The sequence below is a fragment of the Puntigrus tetrazona genome, chromosome 11 (genome assembly GCF_018831695.1).
Source record: "Puntigrus tetrazona isolate hp1 chromosome 11, ASM1883169v1, whole genome shotgun sequence".
Lineage (NCBI taxonomy): Eukaryota > Metazoa > Chordata > Actinopteri > Cypriniformes > Cyprinidae > Puntigrus > Puntigrus tetrazona.
Window position 1 is genome coordinate 10,709,814 of NC_056709.1, and position 16,289 is coordinate 10,726,102.

At 37.9% G+C, this 16,289-nt stretch overlaps 3 protein-coding genes across 5 annotated transcripts; 2 read left to right on the forward strand and 1 right to left on the reverse strand.

Moving 5' to 3' along the window:
• The first annotated feature begins 1,634 nt into the window (after positions 1 to 1,634).
• Positions 1,635 to 5,437, forward strand: LOC122354282 (glia maturation factor beta). The gene is made up of 7 exons (XM_043252453.1): positions 1,635 to 1,762; positions 3,077 to 3,173; positions 3,291 to 3,340; positions 3,447 to 3,496; positions 3,577 to 3,659; positions 3,750 to 3,823; positions 3,912 to 5,437. Exons 1-7 carry the CDS (start codon positions 1,760 to 1,762, stop codon positions 3,981 to 3,983), a joined length of 429 nt encoding a protein of 142 aa, XP_043108388.1. The 5' UTR covers positions 1,635 to 1,759; the 3' UTR covers positions 3,984 to 5,437.
• A 1,278-nt stretch (positions 5,438 to 6,715) lies between these two features.
• Positions 6,716 to 11,786, forward strand: LOC122354281 (protein cornichon homolog 1). Its single transcript, XM_043252452.1, has 5 exons — positions 6,716 to 6,867; positions 7,972 to 8,040; positions 10,009 to 10,121; positions 10,245 to 10,388; positions 10,490 to 11,786. The coding sequence occupies exons 1-5, from the start codon at positions 6,787 to 6,789 to the stop codon at positions 10,515 to 10,517; spliced, it is 435 nt and encodes a 144-aa protein (XP_043108387.1). The 5' UTR covers positions 6,716 to 6,786; the 3' UTR covers positions 10,518 to 11,786.
• On the reverse strand, positions 8,048 to 16,273 carry LOC122354279 (cyclin-dependent kinase inhibitor 3-like). Of its 3 annotated transcripts, none has more exons than XM_043252451.1 (8): positions 15,872 to 15,938; positions 15,451 to 15,538; positions 15,317 to 15,372; positions 14,889 to 14,933; positions 14,047 to 14,269; positions 13,535 to 13,566; positions 13,337 to 13,440; positions 8,048 to 9,183 (listed from the first exon to the last, which is right to left on the reverse strand). In XM_043252451.1, exons 2-8 carry the CDS (start codon positions 15,525 to 15,527, stop codon positions 9,157 to 9,159), a joined length of 564 nt encoding a protein of 187 aa, XP_043108386.1. In that variant the 5' UTR covers positions 15,528 to 15,538; positions 15,872 to 15,938; the 3' UTR covers positions 8,048 to 9,156. The 3 variants fall into 3 exon arrangements, with proteins under 3 accessions (XP_043108386.1, XP_043108385.1, XP_043108384.1); XM_043252450.1 differs by lacking the exons at positions 8,048 to 9,183; positions 15,872 to 15,938 and adding exons at positions 11,623 to 13,250; positions 16,153 to 16,273; XM_043252449.1 differs by lacking the exon at positions 8,048 to 9,183 and adding an exon at positions 11,623 to 13,250 and having other exon boundaries at positions 15,872 to 15,933.
• Positions 16,274 to 16,289: the final 16 nt, after the last annotated feature.

Below are 16,289 nucleotides of genomic sequence, written 5' to 3' on the forward strand. Positions count from 1 at the left end.
ATTAGAATTTATTAATATAATTAAATTATTCAATATTAAAAAATACAAATATTTATCAAATTAAATTGTAAAAGAATGCATAAACTTTTTCGCTAGTGGTTTTATGCTGGTCTCAACGTATATTATACACTAGATATTCGGGTATTTCTCTAGTATTTTTCATTTAATTATTGAATATATGCCCCGAAAATATATAATATATCAACTAAACTGATGAGAGATTTAAATAACCGGGTCTGCCATTAGTAATTTCTACTGCTGGTAACGTGGATAAAAGAACACAAAATGTCTTACAGAAGAGAGAATAAAGCCTCAAGTAATAAAAACTAAGTACTGAGCAAGATTATTTTTTAGAAAACACTTACCGAAAAGTCAGCCATGGCCTAAAACAGATACAAACAGTGACACTTATTGATATGCAGTTGTACACAATTCAGATTGTACTACTTACACGGACGCTAACAGAGCGCGACGTTAGCATCCCTGTATCAAACACACACTGGCAACTATTTAAGTTATACTTTAAAATGTAATCTTAAACCGGGCATTCCAACTCTACATAGACTAATCTGTGTAGAGCTATACATGCGCATTTGAGTGAAATGTAAGCGGTTTTGTGGTCACCAGCACCTCGACTGGATCAGGGCCTGCGGTCCGAGGATCAGGGGTTCAGAGCAGCACCAGGTCCCGTCGCCCGAAAAGATCCGAAAGTCAGAATTACTAAACTCTATACAGGAAGTGAGGTGATAAGTGGAACACTGAGGGCTTTCAACGGCGTGTTTGAAAACATTGTGAACGCCAAATAATATGGATGACACATTAACTACTGTAGTTAAAGGAACGGAACAATCTACTGTGTTTATAGATCAGATATGAGCGCTATGCACGCGCACGCTCCCCGATGGGCGTGACCTCTGAGGGCTGGGCCGGCTAAACTGCGCATGCGCGGGGTTGCTGTGACGAAGGGGGCGTTTTCATCTCTGGGCTTAAAATATAACAACCATAATAAAATGAATCACAGCCTTACAGCTGGCTTAGAAACTTTTCCAGTTTTCTAAATGCCACTTTCCACGAATAGAGGATAAAGGTGAATGTAAATGCTGAAGTGAAGGTTGACAAAACGTTGATTGTTTTGGGTTTGTAATTACTGATAAATTAAAACTTTAAATAAATTAATAAAAAATATGATTTTTATGAAATGCTTACGTCGTATACAAATACAAAAGGCTAATGCGTAAAAAGGAACGGGACTTCAACATGTTCTGTAGCTGTTTCTGAATGTGCTTTTTTAGTAAAATACGTTCTGTATATTTTCTTATTATCATCATCATCATCATCATCATCATCATTTTAAACACAAAAGTCACCCGTACAATAAATATTATTTTGATTAATTATGAAATTAATTATGGCTATATTTTAAGGCATTAAATTAATTCACTCGGGGCACATTTGCATGCTTTCATATACATTTAATTATTTTGAACGAATAGATGGCAATATCTAAATCCTCTCATTTCCCCGTAGGGTGGAGAAGAGCGTGCATCCGATAGTTCTTTCCATGAGCATCAGTTCATGCCTAAATGCTCCTGTTCTGGGATCAGACAGACCTCGTCCTTATATGGGTGAAACGAACTGATCCTAGTACAGCCATTTATGCAAATCCTGGCGCGTTTCGGCTTTCTGATTGGTCGAGCGAGCGTCACGAGACGCGGCACGGTAGAACTCCTGCACTGCTGAGCTCGTGCCGTCTGTGAAAATGGTAAGTACGAAAACTGCCTTGGATTAATAAAAACATTTGTATGGCGGTGCCCTCTTATAGGGTGTATAACAATACGGAGGCATTTGCAAATAACGCGGTACGCCTCAACGTTCTGAGATATGTGTACGTTAGAGGGGTTGTTTTTTTTCTGAGCACTGTTGCAGTTCCACCCAGTGCTTTGTGATGAGCTGCATGTCAAACCATCTCTCGCATTGCACCGACTTCATAAAGTTTACGAAAATAAAGGCACGTTTGGTGTTCAATACACCCTAAACTCTGTTTCGAATTTTCACGAGATAGGATTGCCTTACATAATTGCGATATGATGGAATTCCGGCGGCTCCGGGGGAATTCTCATTTCCTGTTGCAGACGTGCTCACACTTCAGGGTTTCAAGGAAATTTGGGGAAATCTGCTAAGCGACAAAGAGACGGCGTGGCTCCTTTGCTTTGAATGGCACGTCAAGCCACGACCAAACAATGTAATCAAATCAGAGCAGAAATGGCAAGCGGTTTAATGAAAGAAACGCGGATTCTTTGCATTCCGCCAACAACTGCGCGTCAAAACACGTTTGCCAACTTCGTCCGCCACATCGACAGCTAAAAACGTGATTGTTCTCCTGATGACATCAGCGTGATGATGACCTACACTGGTTGTCATGGTGCACGACTTTTGTGAACTCCTTTTCCTTGTAATGTTGTGTGACGGAGTAGACAGGTGGTTTTGTTGTTTTATAGTTGGGTGTTGTGCTTTTAAGTTTGTCGAAAGAATCGCACAACCAGAAGTAGTAGTCAATAGTTCACTACATTTAGTCTGTCGGTCAGTTGTTACTCTTAACATTTTTGACTCTTTGTCTAGGTCAATATTTGAAGGCTCCACTATCTAAGCTGATTGTGTACCTCAGGTTGTACAAAAAAATAAGTAAACTCAAAAAATATAACGTTGGACGTTTTTATGTGTATGTTTCCAGCGTTTATGCAAATTAGTATTTTTTTGCTTTTTAGTATTTTAATGAAGATTATATTAACGTAACTACATTTATGTAACTGTAAGACCATTGGGCCCCCGAAAAACTTTTGCAAATGCCTTTTTAGTGAGCCCCGGCCCCTCAGTCAGGAACCAATACTTTTGACAAACTCTTCTTTGTGTCCCTAACCTGCATGACTCTTAATCGAAGAGATTCTTTGGGAGTTTCTCAGGTCATGTAGCTTAATGAATTATATACAAACTACTACCATTAAAAAGTTTGGATGCAATTAACTACACTGACATGTGGAAAATAGTAACAATTGTGTGTGTGTGTGTGTGTGTGCAGAGTGAGTCTTTAGTTGTGTGTGAGGTGGATGAAGACCTGGTGAAAAAGTTGCGTGATTTCCGCTTCAGGAAGGAGACTAATAATGCTGCAATCATCAGTGAGTCAAACTGAAATTAAACTCTTACACATTCAAGCAGCCCCATTTATACTTACACTTTTTCATACAGCATAAGGACTGAATGCTGATATTGCTATTTTTGTCTTCCGGTTACAGTGAAGATTGATAAAGACAAACAGCTGGTGATTCTGGAGGAGGAGCATGAGGTAAATACACACTCTTACAGAATGAATATGCAATACACAGCTTTTTATTGGGACTAATAATTGAGCAGATTAGTGGTGTAAACCATGGTTTGATTTCTCCTTATAGGATATTTCCCCAGAAGATCTGAAGAACGAGCTACCAGAAAGACAGCCCAGATATCCTTCACTAAAACTAAATTCGCTCTGTGCTGTTTTGTGATTTTTAAACAATCAATGGATTCCTTAACCTGTGACACATTTGTAGTCTACAGCTATAAGTACCAGCACGATGATGGGAGAGTGTCCTACCCTTTGTGTTTCATCTTCTCCAGTCCTGTTGGTAAAGAAAACATTATACAGTCAACTTGCACAAACCCTGTAATATAAGGCAGTTTCTCCAAGTCTCTGAAATGAAACGTCATTTTTTCAGGATGCAAACCTGAGCAGCAGATGATGTACGCTGGCAGCAAAAACAAACTGGTACAGACGGTTGAACTGACCAAGGTGAGCCCTGACTAACACACCCAACCTTACACACTGTGATTTGGTGGGAATTTTTTTTTTAAATTTGTCTGCATCTGCATTCTCTCAGGTGTTTGAGATCAGGAACACTGAAGACCTGACTGAGGAGTGGCTCCGAGAGAAACTGGGCTTCTTCCGCTAAGAAAGGACCGAAAAAGCTAACAGTCATGTTTAAAGAGTGACCGAGATGGGACCATCACCTCCAAACGGAGAGAATACCATAGTCCATCTGATAATGTCTGTTTGTGTATGTTTGAATGCTTCTGCCCAAACTCTAAACCCGCCTGTACCAGTTTAAGATGACAGAAATTTGAGGTGCAAAGAAAAGAAAATGTGAAAGCAAATTCCACATATACACTAAACAATTCCTTGGATTTTTAAAATCATTCCGCCGTCATCCCTAAGCAGTAACGTATGTACCGGCCTGCATAGGTGGTCCAGGCTTACTGCCATGATAGTTGGATGACATGTTGTGATTTTTATGTCAGCTATCCTTCATGATAGATGACACGGCAACAGTTTGAAACATTGTATTACTCTATAATGTGGCATGTTTTGCCAGTTTTGGTATAAAATCATATGGGTCTTCGTGTAAAGCTCTGATGAGGGCCAGACATTTTCTTCCTTTGTAATGCATTTTCTAACTTGAATTTGACCAAACATGAATTATTTTGTTTTGATATCTGTTGAACTGTAACGGTAGGTGAAGAGGACAGAAGTCTTACTGATATTTTTGGGAGAAACCGTTTACTTGTCATAAATTCATTCTTTTTTTTTGCCTTTTTTAAATCTGCGCTCACGGCCTGATAAATCTCAACTAAAGATTAAAATCTGTGAAGACAATTGTGTGAAAATTCTGGGACTAATTTTACTTGATTTTGTGTTTTTGGGAGATCATACCTAGATGTCCTCAATCACAGATCTGTCCTACCTTTTTGGAGACGTGTAGGTTTAGATGCGCAGCGGCAGAGATATGCTATGGTGTTATTTTCCCAGAGGCAATCATCTCATAATTAATTCCTCTCTTATTCTAAATTACTCTTTCTCACTGTCCAACTAAACATTGGAATAAAGCCGGTGTCACGATTCTTCAGTTTATGCAAAAGTATCAACATTTCTGTATTTATGTAAAAAAAAACAATCTATTGGCAAAATGTAAACACTGGAAACTTCTTAAATGTTCAGAGCTTAACAGAATAATACGAGTAGTTTAAGGAAGTGATGTTATCATGGGATTGATAAGTAATACCTCGGCAGATCTCACATCTTTCAGAATCTGAGCTCTAATGTGGGTCAGGCTCATCTCTGTACATCTGTAGAACTTGTAACACCTGTGATTAGTGCCGTTTCCTACTAAACACTGATTGCTCACTTTGGTGGTTTGTGCGATGTGGACATCACGTGATATGTCCCATACAGTAGTGAACTGTGTATGTGTTTAACATTTAATTTTTAATGACCGAAGAAGCTTTTCCTGATCATTTATAACTCAAGTTCTCTCTTAAAACCAGAAAATGGTTAACCTTTCAATATGTGTCTCAATTACATTTGTCTGCTGTTTTGAATAATTAAATAAAAGGTTTTTTCCTTTGAAAATCGACCATGTGCTTAACTAAAGTTTTGCTGATTGATATCATGATTGATATATATGAGTAATTAAGATTGGTGATTAATACTTAAGAGTATGAGGAAGATTTAGTAAAGGATTTTGTGCATGCTATCCTACGTGCTGGGGTAGGAAGTATCAGGTAAGAGAGCAAATGTAATTCCATTAAAAACAATGGTAATTTATCCATGCTCATTACTTTGTGGCGATTCTATGTTCCACAAATGCTGGGTTTGCATTAGCAAAAGCATTAGCAGAAGCATTAGAAAATTCTACCCACATAATTTTCATGTGGTTTGGATTTTATCTGTCTGGTTGTGCTTTATTGATCTAGTCTTTTAGCAAACATGCATATATGTCCATAACTTGCCCCAGGTAGTGAAGAATCTCAGAGGTTTGTTTGCAGATAGCTGGCTTTACATTTTCACATTTGTGAACATATCTCAGTGAACAATTCCACTTAATTTCATTCATTCATTAAATCTAGTAAGCAAAGGTCAAATAAACCTTTCCATTATATGTTGTTGCATCAACGATATGTCAGGTTAGCTAGGTCATCTTGATCAAATGACGATTAGGTTAGAAATAGATGTTTTCACACCTTTACAACAAAGAGCAAATCGAGCACTTTCAAATATCAGAATATTCAATAAGTAGCTGAAAGATGCCCATCTAACAAAACGCCAGTGCAGAAATTATAACTTTCAACCATTTATAATATGTTATAACATACATCACTTTTGATAGTGCATTAGAGTTAATGAGTTTACAGGCAAAACAAAAAGATCTCTGGCTCAGCAATTGTACGTTTCCATATTTAGGCAGATTAAACTCACATCACTTCACACAAATATTAAGCTCTTTATGCTTATTTCTACATTTACTAAAATACTCAAGAACAGTATCATTGCCCATGCTCTTAAAACTGTTGTATAAACAATTTACAGGTGCTTGTAGGATGCCTTTTTGTGTATCTTTTTTGCGTTTTAACATAATAATCTACATATTCCGCCTGTAAAACTTGATCGGCCTGTACATCAACTTATTTTATCTGATTGCCTCGGAGTATTTTAGTGGTGTGAAATACATTTCGTTATAGATATTTCCGAGTTTTGGCAGAGAGCGCTTCAGAAGACTTGGGAAATAGTAAAATGTTAGAATAGCGATAACAATTCATCAAAAACATATGGTTATGGTTACCCTAGTATATTTTTATACTAGGGGTTCCCCCTGATCTCGCGTTTTTTCGAGTGTCCACGTGACTTTTTCGGTCACGTGACATACAGCTGTCTCAACGTCACCGCAGTCGTCGGTCTGGATAATTCCACATGAGCGAAAAATGGCGTTCACATTCGCGGCCTTTTGTTATATGCTGGCGCTATTGCTGACGGCGGCGCTTATCTTCTTCGCTATTTGGCATGTAAGTATTTTGATTAAACTCCTGTCGAATTGGGGAGACTTTGAGCACAGAGATACTCCGCGGATAGTGACATTAGTTAGACACACGGCAGAGCGCGAATGAATGGCTCGAGCGCGAGCTGGTGACACCCATCGTTATCATCACCGCTATTCTTCCGTTAAACGGTTTGGGGCCTTCCGTGTATTTAACCCATCATCTACAAAGTTAGCCACATTTAATGCACACTATGTTTATCAATTTGTAATATTTGTTAATGGTGAGCACGGGCGGATGGGCGCGCGCTCCCGTTTAGCTCTCGTGCATGTGTTTACAGATCAGTTATAAATCAGAACTGCTGCTAAAATCAACATAAAGCAAACGTTAATTAACAACAGAAAGATCGATTAAATATTCTATACATGATTCCTTTAGTTTAAAGTCTGGGTCCGTCTACATAATTTGTGCCTTTTGCATGTAAGATTTTGACATGACTTATGTTTTTGCTTTTTTTTTGTTAACTGGAGTCACATTTTTGAGTTATTTTTGCACAGAACAGCACCACTGTTCTGACCTCTTAGGCTGATTCATTGCTGGCTGAAGCCATTAACCTCTTTTAGAGATAATAACATTTTTATAACCAGCATCACATTTAGGTCTAATATGCCACATGCAAACAACTGTCACAACAGTAAAGGGAATATTGATTTCCGCCCTTATTTTCCCAATATTAAGGGATAATGTTAAAATTTCATATGATATGAATTTGTAATGCTTTTAAATTTGGATATTTCTTAAGTAGATATGCTGAATGATTCAGGCGTAGTGAATAATGCACTGCATGTGTTCAGATTTTGGGAAGTCGCAAACATTTGAGTTCACAGAGAAATGCATAAAGACCTGTAAGAAAGTAGTTTAAATTTGTCATCTCTCCTGCATCACAAATCTCCTAAAATATTAAGCTCTTTAAGATTTGATGTTTGAGAGAGAATTTTAAATTAAATCAATTCCTTCTGCACATTTACATTTTTAAAAAGTGCTGATTCTTAAAGAATAATATAGTCCTGACATGTGATAATGTAGGAACTGTGATTGCATTTATCATATGGATCATGTACTGTTTTTCAGATAATTGCATTTGATGAGCTGAAGACCGACTATAAGAATCCTATAGACCAATGTAACACGTTAAACCCGGTAAGTGAGAGGTTCTGTAGAGATGCTTCAAGATGCATGCACTCCTGTTTCTTCTCTTCTCTCAACACTGTTCTGCTAATCGATTAAATCATCTGCAGTGAATGTTGCTTTCCAACACTAACACTACTTTGGTTCGATTTTTCTGATTTGCATTGTGTCTTATTTTCTTAATATTTGCTTTTTACCTTTTTTCTCTGATTGGCTCAAAGACAGTTGACAGGGTGAAAAAAATTAAAAGGGTCAGGCTTGCTCTGAAGGTTGGTACCAGAATTCAGCTTAAGATCAGTAACAGTCTCTCTGTGTGCACGAGCGGAGTGTTTACAAATGTCTTTTCAGTTAACTAACACCTCACAGATGTTTAAACAAGCCAAGCAGAGGGACCAGACCTGGATCATGCCAACTAGACAGCTTGATATCAGAGGGTTGTTTTTGCTGCAAACGCCGTCATCTGCCGACTGAACAAAACCCAGATTGCTCCTTTAGGGTTGCCCTTATTTTGCTCATGTTTGGCTGGTTATTGTGGGTTTGGGCACAGATGTCATCTGCACAGGTGTTTATGTGAGAGTAGGAAAGACGCAGCGGTTTACAGGGAAAAGTGTTAACTGAAAAGACTTGCAAATGCTCAGAACATGCATGTGCCGTTCTGTCCCTCCCTCTGTTTGCTCTTTACCCAGAGCGACTAACTCCATATATGACAACTCACTTAGAAAGTGTATTTCTAAAATTGGCTCAGCTGTAAAACATTTGCACCGTTAAGATCATGCAGAAGTCGTCATTACTTCGTGCACTCTTGTGACGGATGAGGTTATTGATGAATAGGTGTAGCGAGTGCACGTTAATTTAGAGTCAAGCCGTAGTATCCGCTAGAAAGGGTTTTTCCTGGTTGGATGTGTCCGATCATTCGCAGAAGTAAATGCGAAATGAATTTTGAGGCCATTTTACATATTTATGTCTTCATAGTCACCATTGGCAGTTTGAATTATTATAATTTTTTTTTTTACAATGTGTTTGTGTTGGGCAAAAGCAGAATACACACTTTCTCTCTCTTTGCATGGGCTTCATGTGTTGTCTGTACATGATCAGGCATGGTTGGGGCAGCCCGGGGTCCTCCCTTCCTCAGCATGGCTGCCTAGCATTGTATCCCTGTGGACGAAAAACACAATCCTGCCTGTTTCCATATCTTTGTCTGTGGGCTAGGGGTGTAGATAATGTTGACTTGTCTGTTTTTTGCTGTAAATGCTCATGGCCAGATGTTCTATTTGCCAAATAGAAGAAAATCGGCAATCTATATTTAACTAAATATAAAGCAGATGGGGTACAGTATTTGCTTTGCACACTTCCAACAGCTTTAGGATGCAATAGATGCCCGGTTTCAGAGGTTGTGAAGAGATCCTCTGGGTAGTTTGAATTCGATGGGGATCAAAATTCCTCGTTCTAAATTCTTCACACACTTTAGAAGGGAATTTTTTGTTTGTTTCAGTAGTTTATAGACGCTGGTTTGATTTTACATTTAAAATGGGTTTTATTTAAACATGCACTTTAAAGAATTTTTCACCTAGAGACAAAAATTTGCTGAAGATGCAGTGAATGGGTGCCGCCAGAATGAGAGTCCAAACAACTGACAAAAACAGCATCGTCGTAATAACTCACATGACTCCAGTGTTTGTAATAAATATTACTTACTGGATTATTGTGATGTTTAGACTGCACTCCCAATTCCTTTAACTGATAATTTTTGACAATTATTCTCAGCAGTTCCTGCTCTTTCTAGGTTTAGAGGGATTTAGATGTGCTTAAGCAGATCAGTATGTACCCGAGTTTATGGGATTGGGGGGGGGGTGATATGAGTTCTAACACCTGATTGGCTAGACTTGGGGCACATGCTACAGGTGCAATAGAACTCTAGTCTCGGAGATGGATCTGTGTATGTGTGTTGTTTTCTGACCATATGCTATTTGGCTTCCTCAGCTCGTCTTGCCGGAGTACCTCATTCATGTGTTCTTCTGCGTAATGTTCCTGTGCGCCGCAGAATGGCTGACTCTTGGACTCAACATGCCCCTGCTGGCCTATCACGTCTGGAGGTGGGTGGGGCTATATATTAAACACTTCAGCAGAGGTGCCCACTAGTTTCTCTAAAGTTAATAAGTGATTAGTCGACATTGGTCTTGCTCAAAGTGCAACGTCACTCGTTTGTTTGTGTGCAGGTACATGAGCCGCCCTGTGATGAGTGGACCTGGATTGTATGACCCCACTACGATAATGAACGCAGATATTCTGGCATACTGTCAGAAGGAGGGATGGTGCAAACTTGCATTCTACCTCCTCTCATTCTTCTACTATCTTTATGGGTATGTAGAGCTTAAAAATGTTTAGTAAAATCTAAATGTATAAATCCATCCATCCTTAGAAACCCTACAGCTTATGTTTCTCTCTGTTGTTTCTATTATAGGATGATCTACGTTTTGGTGAGTTCCTAAACTGGAAGCAGCTGGAAAGCATACAAGGAAGCGTTTGAGATGCTGATTTTAAAACCCAAATGGAGCTGAATTTGGACTCGGCCATCTCTCTCAGTTCTGCTAGGCTGTTTCAAAAGGACACTGACTTTATTTACACCTCATTGGCCAAGAACGATCCAGGACGCAAGCAGCCTGCACAACTCCAGAACCACACATGCAAAAATAAATGATTACCAACTCTTCAGTACAAGCTGTTTAGACTTATATACACATGTCGCACCAATGCCAAAGCACTTCACACACTGAAAGCATCAGCAGGTGAGATGAAACGGTTTTCATTGACCAGATCGTGTCCAAAGCGGAGGCACAAGGGCTTCAACACTATACCACTGATGGAAATGTGCAAAGATTTTACTTTTGTGTTTTCAGACTGTGGGACAAAATAAAGATCTTGATTGTAGCATTTTTACAGACTTATTTTATCTTAAATATATTACTGCCTTCTAGCTCAGTCAGTTCTTTAATTTGTCCTTCAGAGTGGTGTGCTGCTTTAGTGGTCCATGATCTTGTAAGTCCCTGTTTTTGAGCTCATGCTGGTAGTCTGGTTTATGTTGATGGTTCTTATCAGATGACTGCTCTATTTCAAGTGTGTTAAAACCAATGTTTGCTGTCTTTTTTGGTAGGAGATGAGAACTGATGCTTTCAGTGTGTCGAATGCTTTACTTCGTTCATACACCCTGGAAATACTCCACATGTAACTTTTTTTTTTGCTTTTAAATTTGTGTGCATTTCGTATTTCTAAGTGTAATTGTTTTTCTGATTTTGTTTTATTTCGATTATGTTTTTGTGCGTTAGAGATGAGCGTGGACACCATTTTGAATATTTCGGTTTGATGTTGGCATTTTCTCAGTGTGCCAAGATGCCATTTTCTTTTAGCCTGTAATCACCAAACAGAGGCTTTGGTCCTGAGGTGATGCTGTAGTTTTTTTGGATTCAGAGCAGAGCTGTGTGGAAGGATTCTTTGCCACACACTAATAGCTGTTCATAATCGCCAAGCTGGACCACCAAGGTGATATTCAGAATAAGTTATTTTGATTTTGTATTTGATTTCCCTGTGATTTAGGTATTGTTTGCATTTTTTTTCCCCCTGTGTGTGTGAACCCAGCATTATGTGCATTTGAATGTTAAAGTCTTGCAAGAGCTATAGTAAAAAAAAAGTTTTGTTTGTTTTTTTTTTGCTTGTAATATTGCTTAAAGTTCCCAATAAAGCCCCCATAGACAAATAACAAATGCTCATTTTATTATGGTGTTTTTTTTTTTTTTGTTTTCTTTAAGTTTAGTCCATGTGGCTAAAGTATTTATGGTAAAAATGGGTTTGGTTTAAACTGAAATATTTTTAATATCATATATAAAGAATAATAATGCAAATTTTTGACATGTGCTCCTTTTATAATAGTGAAACAAACCTCAGCTTTGTCATTACAAGTTTAAAAATGAAAACATAAGTATTTTTCCAGTGATAAAAATTACTTTAATTCGCAAAATTTTATTTATTCCCATAAAAGTAGGCATGTCTTTGTAAATTGTATGGGTCTGGTTTCAGGTCTCATTTACGTTGGTTTGTAATCTAAACAATTTCACAATTTACTGCATGTTATTGAACTAAGTCTTGCCTATATGCTTCTGCATTGAAAAATCAGGTGGATATTAGTCATAATTTATCAAAAAGTATTCTCATGTGGCAAATATAAAATACGCAAAATATACTTTTTTACAACAGCATTTGACCTGTTTTGACTATGATAATTGATTTTTCTCTTTAACTTTGGATTATGTTACCACCATACTTTATACATTTCCTTACTAATCACTACTTTGATAAGCAAGTAATTGCGTTGCCAGGAATTACTGCCAGCAGCTGAATAAAAATTTCATCCACCATCCAAATCACTGTTACTCACATAAGCAACACATGGTTTCCCAGACACAAATATAAACATTTCTCTCAATTTAATTGACTGGCCAGAATCAATGCAGGCATTTAGGCAGTAACGATTTCTAAGAAACACTGAAAGCAACAAAAATTCATGAACACACCATGCAACGCAAACGACTTCAACAGATGGTTTATCAAGACAGCGTCTGCCAAAAGGGATGTTTTCATCATAGCCATAATATCCAATGGTGAAATGCTTTTTGTAACCGGTTAAGCACCAGCAGCACTATAGATAATGTTGCCACAGAATGTCTTGGCATTGTGAAATATAGCAAAAGTCCCGCTTCCTCAACTGTCAACTGTCCTATATTTGATTGGCTGATCCACGTTTCTCTCTTATTTTAAACAGCCAGGACTACACACAACTTGTTCCAACGTACATAGAACAGACAGACAGAATATATTCACTAAATTAATTGTTTGGGTGTTGATTACAATTTTCAACAGCGTTTCTCAGAAATCACTTGTTGCACCTTTAAGACTAACTTACTGAACGAGACCCATTTGATCGGAAAGTTAAAGTTATATATTAAGCACAATATTATTAGACCGACTTATAAAAATACAGAATTTTTAAAGTGCCATCACAAAAGAAACAAATGCATTCATAATCGTAGAGGAGAAAATTCAAATTCATCAAAGTTTCTGCTTTTACACCATCTGGATGATCATCGGGATACAGATCTCTCTGAAAGCCGCTCTTTGGTTTCTTGATATGCTTCAAACTTCTCCCGAAACTCGTGGAGGAAGTTGTATTGCTGTGACAAATAATAAAGCATCACGAACAGCTGAGCTGTACGGTGAAGGGAAGCGGTGCATGTAGGTTTGTGGATGCTGCCCTTACCTTGACGGTCTGAATGGCTCCGCCTCCTCTCAGCTCCCTGAGGATCTCCAGAGCAGCACCGGGTGTCATGGATACAGAGAGCTGCAGCAGCAAACATGCAGCAACTGTGACAATGAAACACAAGTTAGACTCCTAATCTCACACGAGGGACTAACGTTAGTCATAACACTGAACTCCGTTTGATAATTTCATACTTACTTAACCCTGAGCGGCCCAGGCCTCCATAACAACTATAGGGGAATAAAAATACAATTAGATGTTTATTTCATTTTAATTTGAAAGTGTATAGTAAAGTGTACAATTTTAATGTTAAAGTTATGTATATATAGTTATGTTTATGTGAGTCTCTTATGCTCACCAAGGCTGCATTTATTTGATACAGTATAAATATAGCCTTTTTTTTTTATTCACCAAAGCTGAATTTGTAGCAGACGGTCCTTCAGAAATCATTTTAATAGGCTGATTTAATGCTCAAGAAATATTTAGTTTTAATGAATGTTAAAAACAATTGCATTGTTATATTGATTATTAGAAGCTAAAAATATTTAAAAGATTTAATATAATTAAATGGTGAAAAGTGTGTCCTTTAAAAAAATAATATTCAATATTTTTAATACTTTATAAAATAGTTCAGTTTAAAAGAAGGTAACAGATCAGATTTCTTTCGCTGGTGTTTTTGCTGAATTGGGTAGCTCTGAAGTGTTTCTTACTGTATGACAGTCCTGCGCTGATTCCGGAGGCAGTCCTGCAGTTCCTCCAGAATGCAGCTGCACTGGGGAAGCTCCGGGGCACCTCCGTCCGGGAAGGGGAGGTGGTGCACTCTGAGTCCATTCTGAGAATAAACCTCTATCAGACAGGGCACCCTGTAGCGCACCAGCTCTCCCCTGGTACAGAACACAAACACGTCCTCCACACCCTGGTCACACATCTCAGCTACACACACACACACACACACACNNNCCAAAGCAGCAAAAATATATACGCACATATATTGCATTTAAAAAAACAAGAATAACCATAACATTTCCAAACGCTAAAATGTATTAGTATTACCACAAACAGGCCCTGCTAAATGCAAAAACAGCATGACACAGACTGAATAGGAAAATTGACCTGATATGTTGTTTCCTAATTGACTGCACAACATTTTTGAGGCGTTGGCATCATTTATACTTATAAATCAAGTCATATGTCATGGAATGGAAAGTGAGGCATTTTCTCCCCTATTTTAACATATACATAATACATATAAGTTTGGGTGTTGTTTTGTTTGAGGATGAGAAGATGTCAAAGAACCTCTGTTTGCATCAGACCAATTTGACTACTTTTAACTAACTCACAAGAATTTGTGCCTAAATACCAAGATTTTTAATTGGACTGTATTCTGGACTCACCTTTAAAGATTACAAAGACTTTTTGCTATCTTATGATAAAAAAGTTACTTGTCATATGAATTAATATTATTGTTAATTATAATATTTTACCTTGCTCTTTTGTAACGTCAATCAGAACAGACCTGTAGCCAGGTCCAAAATGTGTCAGCTAGACTCACCAACATCTTTCTGCAGGTTTCTTCTGATTTCTTTATATCGGCATCCTAAAATGAGCAGAAATTACGGCTGCATGATAAATTAAAACAAAAGAGACATCAATTTACTGCTTAGTGGGAATATTCACGGTGAATCACGGCACGGTTAATTTACACACAAGTAGCTCATAATCCAGTGTTTTCAGTTTGTTTTAAATTAGTATTAGTAGTATAATTTTACAGTTGTACTGTAAAATAAATACTATTTTTCATTCGTAATATGTTTTAACAAGCATAGCAACTTGGAGCAATATTTTTATTATTATATTATTTTATTATTTATCTATTTTATAGATTCAGATTGTGCAGCCTTGGCAGAAATGTTTATTAATCTTTATGAAATGAGCACACAAAGCGCAAAGAGATACACTTCATTCATTCATTCATTTTACCAGGTAAGGAACAAATGCCAAGAGACTGGGAACACTCCACCACTGACAGAGACAACCTGCAAAACAACACAAATTACTCTCAATCTATGAATATTTCTCCATCTTTCGAGTGTGCATAAGCATGTATAGTTTACCATGAGATCTGAAAAGGCGTGGCTTCCACTTCACCAAAGTCCTCTTCGTCAGATGAATCAAACTCACTTGTCCTCATTGCACCCCAGTCTACCAAAGACACAAGTGTAACGACACCAAGATCATTAATCAACCCTGTCACTGACATATTAGAGCTGAATGTGAAACTACTATCCAAACAGCAGCTTGTTCCGATGGCTTTGCTTATCATGTGGGATAGGGACTGAGAAATTTCAGCGTAAATGCGTGGAAAATACAGCAGCGTAATAAACTATGAGGCATCACTAACAGGCTCATATATATTCTCGTTGGCAAAACTAATTCTATTTACGCATTCGACACCTCGACGTTATTCAAATGAAACGTTAAATTGCTAAGCTGAAACATAAAGTTATACGCCACAGAGAAATCAACCGAACTCACCGACACACCGCTCTGTACTGCGCACGCGCGGCTATTTTAAAACATACTTAAAGGACTCGTCCAATCACGTAGAACGTGTTTGAAAACCACGCCTATTTGTGCAGAAGACACGCAATCTCCCTTAATATATGATAACTTAATATTAATGAGACGTACGCTAGTTTTCAGTCTTTTCGGAGCGGGCTACTGCAATGTACGTATTTATTTAGATGCATAGCAGAAAGTAATATCTGGGTTACTTAATAAAATATTTTGACGCAAATTTTTAAAAAAGCACTTACATAGTCCCTAGCCATTTCAATACATTCTAGACCTCTGCTATGCGAGTAGAAGTAAAATGGAGCGCCGAAAAACTGCTCTTTTGCTGACTGTGCAGGAGCGCGTGAACGTTCCCGAGACACCGGACGGCGCGCGCAGT